At 47.5% G+C, this 10,060-nt stretch overlaps 1 protein-coding gene across 1 annotated transcript in view; it reads right to left on the bottom strand.

The window, feature by feature from the left end:
- Positions 1-1,667: 1,667 nt before the first annotated feature.
- Pofut1 (protein O-fucosyltransferase 1) overlaps positions 1,668-10,060 on the bottom strand; it is a 21,746-nt gene continuing 13,353 nt past the window's right edge. The window contains exons 5-7 of the mRNA XM_013010784.1: positions 8,834-9,047; positions 5,451-5,693; positions 1,668-2,267 (exon numbers count right to left, since the gene is read on the bottom strand). Coding sequence (XP_012866238.1) covers positions 2,079-2,267; positions 5,451-5,693; positions 8,834-9,047 — 646 coding nt within the window. The 3' untranslated portion in view covers positions 1,668-2,078. The remainder of the gene's footprint in view (positions 2,268-5,450; positions 5,694-8,833; positions 9,048-10,060) is intronic.

Raw genomic sequence — 10,060 nt, 5'->3', positions numbered from 1 at the left:
CTGTCAATGAATTCACAGCCATTTTCATGCCTTTGGGGCTCTCAGGTTTATACAATGTGCTTTCTTTTTTTTTTGCGGGGGGGGGGTTGGTAGTGGGGCTTAAGCACATGGCCTGGACACTGTCCCTTAGCTATTTTGCTCAAGGATACCATTCTACCACTTTGAGCCACACACAACTTCTGGTTTTCTGGTAGTTAATTGGAGCTAAGAGTCTCACAGGGTTTAGTGGTAGAGTGCTTGCCTAGCATTCATGAAGCCAGAAGCGTCACTGCGGCTCAAGTGGGAGAATGCTAGCCTTGAGCAAAAGCAGCTCAGGGACAGTGCTAAGGCCCTGAGTTCAAGGACTGGCTGTGCATGTGTGTAGGGAGTCTCAGACTTTCCTGCCTGGGCTGGCTCTGAACCACGATCCTCAGATCTCAGCCTCCTAAGTAGCTAGGATTACAGGCATGAGCCACCAGTGCCTGGCTACAATGTACTCTGGTTTTTAATCACTATTTTACAGGGTGGAAATTGGGTCAATGAGTAAAGTGCTTGCCCATAAGCACAGCTGAATCCAGCAGAAGCCCCTTTCCCTCTCTTCCAGAACACAATGCCCAAGCTCAGGGAGGCAGCAGGTGCACAGACTCCCTTGTTTTGGACCTTTCCCTGGGTGAGGCACAGATGAGCCATCTCTTCCTCTGAACCCACCCAAGTTAAAATATTGCACTGTTGACTCCTGAGGGAAGAAATCTACAGTGCCCTTTTCTGTACAGTTTTTCCTGTAAAGAATTGGGCAGCAGCTCTAGGTGGCAAATGCCAGGATATCTTCCTGTGACCTCTCGCCTGGTCTACCCCTATTTCATCAAGGGAGGATGAGCTCTAAGCTACCTACCAAGGCCAAAGGCTGAGGAAGACTTAATGGCAAGGAAGAGACCCTCAGGCATTAGAAGTGAAATTTTGAAACACAAAAAAGTATTATAGGCTCTCTGGAGTCATGGACTATGAGAACTGCAGCATTATGACTGAAACACCTACACCCCAGCAAAGGGCACAGGCTGAGGCTGCTTTCAAACCCCGGTGGTTTCTGGGTCCTAAACCTGTATGGGTGAGAAGCTTGATGAATATTCAGTTGTGAAGAGCCTCTGAGGGCTACAGCTGTAGGGCAGAGGCTGGGAGAACTCATAAGCTCTTAGAGAGGACAACAGCCCTGACCACCAAGTAGTGCACACTGATGTCTATGGTGCCAGGTTTTTTGGAGCAGCCAACTCCCAGGCCCCGGGAGCACTGCCATGATTGCTGGGCTCAATGTATGAGCTGTCCAGGAGTACCCAGCAGCACCATGCCCGGTAATTCCCATTTGCATAGTTTACAATAGAGGTGAGTAGACCCCCAAACGTAGAAGTAAGAATTTTCTTGCTGGCCAGGTGGCAGAGATGGGTCTGAGGCTCACTTTGGAGATACATGGAAAAGTGACCAAGGGACCCACTAAGCTTAGGCTCCACCCAAACTCAGTTAAGGTCACTTGAGGTTGTCTATGCTAGTGGACTTTATTGACTTTTTTCCTGTGGTACTGGTATTTGAATTCAGAATCTCACCCTTGCTTGGCTGGTGCTATATCACTTGAATCATGCTTCCAGCCTAGCTTTTTGGAGATGGGAGTATTACAGACTTTTCTGCCAGGTCTCAGCCTCCTGAGTAGCGAATACAAGTATGAGCCACCAGTGCCCAGATGACTGATTTTTTAAAAATGAGGAAGAGTTCTTGGGGTAATCATGACCTAGTATCAAAACTATAAAAATCTCTCTGGAGAGAATTCTGCATCCCAGGGCTGCTCCAAGCAGGACAGAGATTGGACTACTTTGCCATGTGAGAATCCCCAGGAGAAGCAGCAGGAAGCACATGTGGGGAGGAGATGCACTGACTTCCAGCAGGTTTGGAAGCCTGGGATAGGCTGTCTTCCTCATCCAGGCAGTCCCTGGTGCTGCTCTTCACCTCTGGCAGCCAAGAAGAGCAGCTTGCAGTCCTGGGAATACCATTGGCTTCCAGGATTGGCTAGGGGGTGAGGAACAGCTCAGATTGGTGACAGGCTCTAGCCAGTGTCAGAACTCATCCCGAAGTTGAGGGGGCTTGTCCATGCCAAAGAAGGAAGACTGCTTCCCCTGGAGGTCCCGCTCCCGCTTCACAAAGGCAGTGAAGGAGGAGACACAGTTACCAATGAAGTGGTCAGCCTGACCAAGGATGTATAGGTCAGTCTGGGCCACCTCTGGCTTCAGGCTGACCACCTTCACCTGCAGAAGAAAGGGCAGAGTGTTAGCCACATGGCTACAGGACAAGGCTGCTTCAGCTGCTTCAGCTTGGCCAAGGCCCACAGGCCACACTTCCTCCGATCCCAGGCTGAGTACAGACTAGAAGAAGGTTATATGTACAGGAAGGGTAGAGAGGATGGAGTCATGGGATCAGGGGTCTTAGAGAAGTGTGCCCAGCTATCCAGGCCCAGCCTGTGCCCTTTCATCCAGCTTTGGCTCCAGGGGCACCATACTCATCACTGTGTCTTCACCTGTGTTGTTCCCTCTGCCTACAATGGCTTTTTTTTTGGGGGTGGGGGCTAATGTGCTTGAACTCTGGGCCTAGGCACTGTCCCTGACCTCCTTTTGCTCAAGCCTAGCACCCTACCACTGGAGCCACAGTGCCATTTATGGGTTTTTTGTTTGTTTGTTTTTGTAATTTAGTGGAGATAAAAGTTTTAAGAATTGGCTGGCTCCCACCTGTAATCCTAGCTACTCAGGAGGCTGAGATCTGAGGATTGCGGTTCAAAGCCAGCCCGGGCAGGAGAGATCATGAGACTCCTATCTCCAATAAACCACCAGAAAACCGGAAGTGGCACTGTGGCTCAAGGGGTAGAGTGTTCACCTTGAGCTGAAGAACACAAGGACAGAGCCTAAGCCCAGAGTTCAAGCCTCATGACCGACCAAAAAACAAAAACAAAAACAAAAGTTTCAAGAACTTTCCTGTCTGGACTGGCTTCAAACCACAATCCTCAAATCTCAGCCTCCTGAGTAGCTAAGATTACAGACATGAGCCACTGGCACCCAGCTACTCTGCCCTTCTTGCCCACCAAGCTGAATACTCTTTATTGGTGCCATCACTTTTCAGATAAAGATGACATACTCAGCCAGGCCTACCTCTCTCTACCTGGTTAGCTTCTACCTATCCTTCACTTTTCAGCTCTCTGGCCCCTCCCTGGGAAAGCTCTCTCAGGCCCCTAGCCTGAACTAGGCCTTCTGTTTGCCTGGTGTTCTCAAAGCCCCACTGACTCCCACAGGAGTCAGTTTGGAGTTTTTGCTCCCCAGTGATTCTTGATTACCATCACATCCTGCATCTGGTTGGGGCTGGAGCTGTATCAGCTTGTTCTCCACTGCTGGCCTAGCCAGACCCATTCTAGTAAGTGGCTGCCTTAATAAACACCTGTGGCAGAGACAAAGCGACTGAACAAACCTTGCCCCAACTTCCCATCTGCAGTCTCTTCCTGGATCTAGACTGTGACCTCCAAGGGCAGGGCCACAGTTCATTCGTCAGTTTCCCTGCCTGAGCCCTGGCCCAGCTTAGTGGAGGAACAAAGCTTCGTTCAGAAGGAGGGTTAGGATCTGAGCATGGGGAAGGGGGTGGGGGAGCTGAGAAGCAGAGGGGAAGAGTGACAAGACTGGCTTAGGAACAGGAAATAGAAAATGGCAAAAGGTTCAGGGCGTAACAAACACATCAACGCTAAAGCTCACAGAAAAACTCCCTGGGACTCTCCAAATGCTTCAACTTCGTTCAGAGGTGGGGGTGTGGGCAGAACTGGGCTGAAAGTGCTTTGCTGTTCCACTGAGACTTCTGATGTAAAAAACCATCACCTTACTATTTGGACTGTTGCAAGGAAATAATACCAGTTTAATCATGGCCAAAATCCCCCAAACAATTCCACTTATGCCCTGAAACTTACCCATTCTGTGTCATGCCCACTATAATTAGCTCTGGGACCTCATGGGTAAATTCTGTTCCTTCTTGGGGCTTGGGTTTCCTCAACTACAACATGGCAGTCTCCTCATTGTTCCTCAGGCCAGAGTAAGAAGACCCTGGGGCTTCTCAGCTTTTCTATGTAGGAAATAGGGAAGGAATAGAATGCACTGACCTAACACTTCTACCACCAGAACTTTCTGTCTGGGGAGCTATGGTGAAAAGAGCATAATGACATAAGCAGCTCCTATTCATGGTCTTTAAGATCTGCTTAGCATTGATTGTGCTCGTTCACACTGCAAAATCTTTCCTTTTTTAAGCTAGTTTGGAGCTTGAACTGGGTACTGTCCCTGAGCTTTTTTGCTCAAGTCTAGCATTCTACCACTTTTTTTTTTTTTTTTGGTCAGTCGTGGGGCTTGAACTCTGGGCCTAGGTGCTGTTCATATTCTCTTCAGCTCAAGGCAAGCACTCTACCACTAGAGCCACAGTGCCACTTCCAGTTTTCTAGTGGTTTATTGGAGATAAGAGTCTCACGGACTTTTCTGTCCCAGCTGGCTTTGAACTGTGATCCTCAGATCTCAGCCTCCTATAATCAGCTAGGATTACTGGCGTGAGCCACTGGCACCAGACTGCACTCTACCACTTAAGCCACAGTTCTACTTCCAGCTTTTTGCTGGTTAATGGGAGATAAAAGTCTCATGGACTTTCTTGCCTGGGTTGATTTTTTTTGTGCCACAATCCTCAGATCTCAGCCTCCTGAGTTACTTAGGGTTACAGGTACGAGCCATCAGCACCCAACTCTACAGTCTCTTGAATGCTTATTAACTCAGTCATCTTACTCATTATCTATACTTCACATTTGCTATGCGTGTCTACTGTTTATGCACGTTCTTCCTTAAACATTTACTAAGCACAAAAGTTCTCTCCCTGGGGCTGGGAAGGTGGCTCAGTGGTAGAACGCTTGCCTTGCATGCTTGAGGCTCTGGGTTCGATTCCTCAGCACTACATAAGCAAAAAGAAAAAAGCAGGAAGTGGCGCTGTGGCTCAAGTGGTAGAGCGCTAGCCTTGAGCTGAAGAGCTGAGGGACAGCGTCCAGGCCCAGAGTTCAGGCCCACGACTGGACCAAAAAAAAAAAAAAAAAGTTCTCTCCCTGTATTCATCACCATTGATTTCTACTATTAGAAAACCATGTATTTCTACTATTAGTCTACCTTCAGTGTCTCAAGTAAAGAGAGAAAGGCCCATGACAGCTCCCAGAAGGGATCCAGGAGTGACTAACTGGAGCAGAGGGAAGAGAGGAAAAATCTGCAGAGCTGTCTGAGTCAGGGTTTGGAGGAAGGAAGGGTCTAGAAAAGAAGGGTGTAGGAAGAAGGATCATGGGGAGAGAAAAGGAAGTACACTGAGAGGGCTCTGGGGCCAGCACAGGCCTTCCTTCCATTCTGTCCTCACTGCACTCCTTTCTGGCCCATGCCTACCTTCTCTTTGAAGAGCTGCTGGATCTCAGGTACATAGCTCTCAGAATCTGTGGCAATGTAGACTGACTGGGCATTCAGTGCCCTCACCCAGAGCTTCACAGCGCGCCGTATTTCCTTCAGGTCAGGGAGGCACATGGTCATGGTGAGGGGAGATGCTGTGCTTCGGCTGTAGCCCACACACTGCGGGGAGGCCATGAAGTGTGAGCCTGCAGTCCCGTCCTTCAGCATGGCACAGGCGTTCTTCTACAGGGAGATGAGAGGACAAAGAGTGAGAGCTGAAATGGCCCTGGACACCAAGACTTGTTAGTAGAAAAAGAAAGGCTGAACAGGAAGAGCCCAGTGCAGGGTTCTGGGGAAGCAATCCAGGTCCTCACACATGCTCAGCATGTGCTCTACCACTGAGTTATACTCCCAACTCAGCTATATTTTAAAAAAGAGGAAAATGCATGGAAATAGTAACTGTGGGGATCTTAGTTTTGCATTTTCCCCTGGTCTTGCTGAGTTATCTGGGACTTCCAGAATTGTGAACAACTGTGGCGATAAGGGACAGGCTTATCTGATTCCTGACTTTAGTGGAAACACTTCTGATAGCTCCTGCTGAAGTATGCTGTTTACTGTGGGTCTCAGAGATAGGCTTTATCAAGTTAAGGTGAGTCTTTTCCATTCCTGGCTGGTTTTTTTTTTTTGGTTGTGGGGCTTGAACTCTAGGCTTGGGCGCTGTCCCTGAGCTCTTCAGCTCCAGGCAAGCACTCTACCACTTGAGCCACAGTGCCACTTCTGGTTTTCTGGCGGTTAATTGGAGATAAGAGACTTACAGACTTTCCTGCCCTGGCTGGCTTTGAACTGCAATCCTCAGATCTCAACCTCCTGAGTAGCTAGGATTACAGGCTTGAGCCACCGGCACCTGGGTTAGGCTTTTTTTTTTTCAAGCCATGAATAGGGGAGTGCTTTATCCTTTTCTGAGATGATCTTATGATTTTTCTTCTCTAGGTATAAATGCTGTGAATTTCACTGTATTACAGGAAAAAGATTTTGAGTTGCATATCCCTTAGTTTGTTACTTATTTTTACTTGTTTTTTTGGTGCTGGTCCTAGAGTGGAGCTATAGCTCCACTTCTGGCTTTTTGGTGATTAATTTCAGTTAAGAGTCTCATAGAGGGCTGGGAATGTGGCTTAGTGGTAGTGCTTGCCTAGCATGCGTGAAACCCTGGGCTTGATTCCTCAATCCCTGTAAACAGAAAATGCCAAAAGTGCACTATGGCTCAAGTGGTAGAGTGCTAATTCTGAGCAAAAAAAGAAGCCAGGAACAGTGCCCAGGCCCTGAGTTCAAGCCCCAGGACTGACAGGGGAAAAAAAAAAAAAAAAGGTCTCATAGACTACCTGGGCTGGCTTTGAACCTTGAACCAAAGATCTCAGACTCCTGGGTATCTAGGATTACAGGCGTGAGCCACTGGGACATGGAAGATTCTTACTGTTTTTTGGATGGTTGTAGGGCTTGAACTGTGGGCCTGGGCGATGTCCCAGAGCTCTTCAGCTCAAGGCGAGTGCTCTACCACTTGAGCCACAGAGCCATTTCCAGTTTTCTGGTGGTTAAATGGAGATAAATGTCTCTCATACTTTCCAGCCCATGCTGGCTGCAATCCTCAGATCTCAGCCTCCTGAGGTAGTTAGGATCATAGGCGTGAGCCAACAGCACCTGGCTTGATTTTTATCTTATATTTGACTTGAGGTCTGTGTATCTATGTTCATCAGCGAGTAAGGCCACAATTTTGAGTTGACTATCTGAGTGTGGTATTAGTATCTTTTATCTTGTGTTTGTATTAGCATTTTTTATCTTGTGTTCCAATAAAGCATAGATGGGGGCTATTACTTGAATATTTGGCTATAACAACTCATAAAATATTCTAAATCTGTCTCCTCTTCCTTGTGAGAGAGGGAGAATACCTCATCAATTGATGATGAGTGAATTTTTTTCTTCTGTTTATGTGGTACTGAGGAATTGAACTCAGGGCTTCATGTATGCTAGGCAAGTACTCTACCACTAAGCCACATTCCCGGCCCTGAAGAATGAAATTTTATTTATTTATTTATTTAGTCGATCACGGGGCTTGAACTCTGGGCCTGAGCTCTGTCCCTCAGCTTGAAAAACGAATTTTAATCTAATTTGTTTCAATATTTAAAGATCTTCAACAATGAACATTTTTCTTTTTTTGGGGGAGAGGGATAGAGAAGGACTGGTACTAGGGCTTGAACTCAAGGTCTTGTTCGTGTGTGTGTGTGTGTGTGTGTGTGTGTGTGAGATCCTCAGAACTCAGCTCCCTAAGTAGCTAGGATTGCAGGTGTGAGCCACTGGAGCCACAGGTCTCACACTTTTAGTTGGTTTTCTTGCTCACAGCTGGCACTCTACAACTGAGGCCACACCTCTGGTCTGGCATTCAAACCATGATCCTCCAGGTCTCAGCCTCCTGAGTAGCTAGGACTATAGGCACGAGAAACCTGGCACCCAGCTAATAGCAAGCATTTCTAAGACATCTATTTATTTCCTTGTATAAATATGAGACTAAATGGGTGATAAACTAAAAAGTGTTTGCACATTTAAGCAGCCTCCAAATTCTGGAAGGATGACATCTCTATTTCTTGGGAACCTTACTGTCTTCATTATTTTGGTGTGTGTGTGTGTGTGTGTGTGTGTGCGCGTGCAAGTGTGTTTCAGTGTTGTGGATGGAATCCAGGGCCTTATACAAGCTAGGTAAGTAATAGTGAGCTATACCCTTTGCCTCCATAGCTTCTTTTTCAGCAAGGAGCCTCCTAGCTAACCACTGTGTTAGAACAGAAAACTCAGAGGCCTCTCTTCAACATGCTGTCTGGCCAGGATCTGGCTAACCAGCAGCTTATCCATCTGTAAAATAAGGACACAAATGGGAGCTGTTAAAATGAGAGATGGGCCAGGCATCAGTGGCTCATGTCTGTAATCCTAGCTACTTAGGAGACTGAGATCTGAGGATCTCGATTCAAAGCCAACCCAGGCAGGAAAGTCCATGAGACTCTGATCTCCAATAACCACTAGAAAACTGGAAGTGGCGCTGTGGCTCAAGTGGTACAGTGCTAGCCTTGAGCTGAAGAGCTGAGGGACAGCACCTAGGCCCTGAGTTCAAGCCATAGTACTAGCATTTAAAAAAAGAGAGAGAGAGAGAGCGAGAGAGAGAGCTGGCAGGCAAGTACTCTAGAGTCACAAGCCTGCTTCAGCAGTATCATGAGACACAATCCCACATATTTGGCTGAGAAAGTTCTCTGCCCAGTCTGGGACCAGTGGCCCATTTCCCACAGGGGTATGTTCTACTCAGGCATTATGGGAGTCAGCCAGAGAGAGGAAGGGGAAGTTACCCAGTCAGAGCCAATGCGCAGATGAATGCCCACATAGGGACGGATAAGGTGTGCATGAATCAGGGCCTCTCCTGTCTTCACCATCTCGTCTGACCACACCATGTACTTCTGGAGTGACCTGTGTTCCTCCAGGACAGGGAACTGGGCTGGGGCCCCTGGCAAGGCAAGTACTGGATGTTCCTTTGGAGAAAATCTAGGCATAAATGGAATGAAGAGAAGTCAGAGGATGCACAGAGTCTGGCTGCCACCCCCACGGAAAAAGATGGCATTGCACCATGCTCCAGAGACCCTGCAGAGAGGCCCCTGTAACATGCAAGAGGCACAAAGGGTTGTGAAATCCCAACGGGCTGATAAGAAATCTTGGTGGCAGTAACAGGTACAATATGCAATTCTGTCCCGCCACACAGAATTTACAACCTTCTTTGCTTATTTAACAATTAAAATTTTACGGTAAAGCATTCCAACCTTTTATATGTCATGCTGGCTTCCAATCTGTGGTGTGGTAATTCACACCAGGGTGCGGTGTCTGGACCAAGCCTTTGCTCTTTTACCCACATGGCGGGACTGAGATACACAGGTGCTTGCAGAGGTGACAAGCCCCTCTCAGGGACTGTGTACACTAGATTAGATCATTCACACAACACCTATCAAATACATATTTGATTGCCTGCTATGTGCAGGGACCCAGGAAAATGAGGAGCCCTTGTGGGATGTACCAAAGACCATAGATGCCTCCATCATGCCCTCTTCATTTGTACAATACCCTTTTCACAATTATTTTGCACCTGTCTTTTTGCTGGGCCAATACCTCCAGTGTACTCTGATCAAATGCCTGGCATATGTGAGAACTCAGTAAATTTTTTTTTTTTTGCATATGCACCAGTTCTGGGCTTGAACTCAGAGCCTGGGTATTATCTCAGAGCTTTTGTGCTCAAGGCTGATGCTTTACCACTTGAGCCATAGCTCCACTTCCAGCTTTTTGGTAGTTAATTATAGATCAATATCTCACAGACTTTCTTTTTTGTTGGTCATGAGGCTTGAACTCTGGGCCTGGGCACTGTCCCTTGGCTCTTCAGTTCAAGGCTAGTGCTCTACCACTTGAGCCACAGTGCCATTTCCAGTTTTCTAGTGATTTATTGGAGATAAAAGTCTCACAGACTTTCCTGCCTGGGCTGGCTTTGAACTGTGATCCTCAGATCTCAGCCTCCTGAGTAGCTAGGATTACAG

Source organism: Dipodomys ordii, unplaced genomic scaffold (genome assembly GCF_000151885.1).
Source record: "Dipodomys ordii isolate 6190 unplaced genomic scaffold, Dord_2.0 Scaffold13, whole genome shotgun sequence".
NCBI classification, from domain to species: domain Eukaryota; kingdom Metazoa; phylum Chordata; class Mammalia; order Rodentia; family Heteromyidae; genus Dipodomys; species Dipodomys ordii.
Note: the sequence above shows the minus strand (reverse complement) of the source record. Positions and strands in the feature narration are given on the sequence as shown.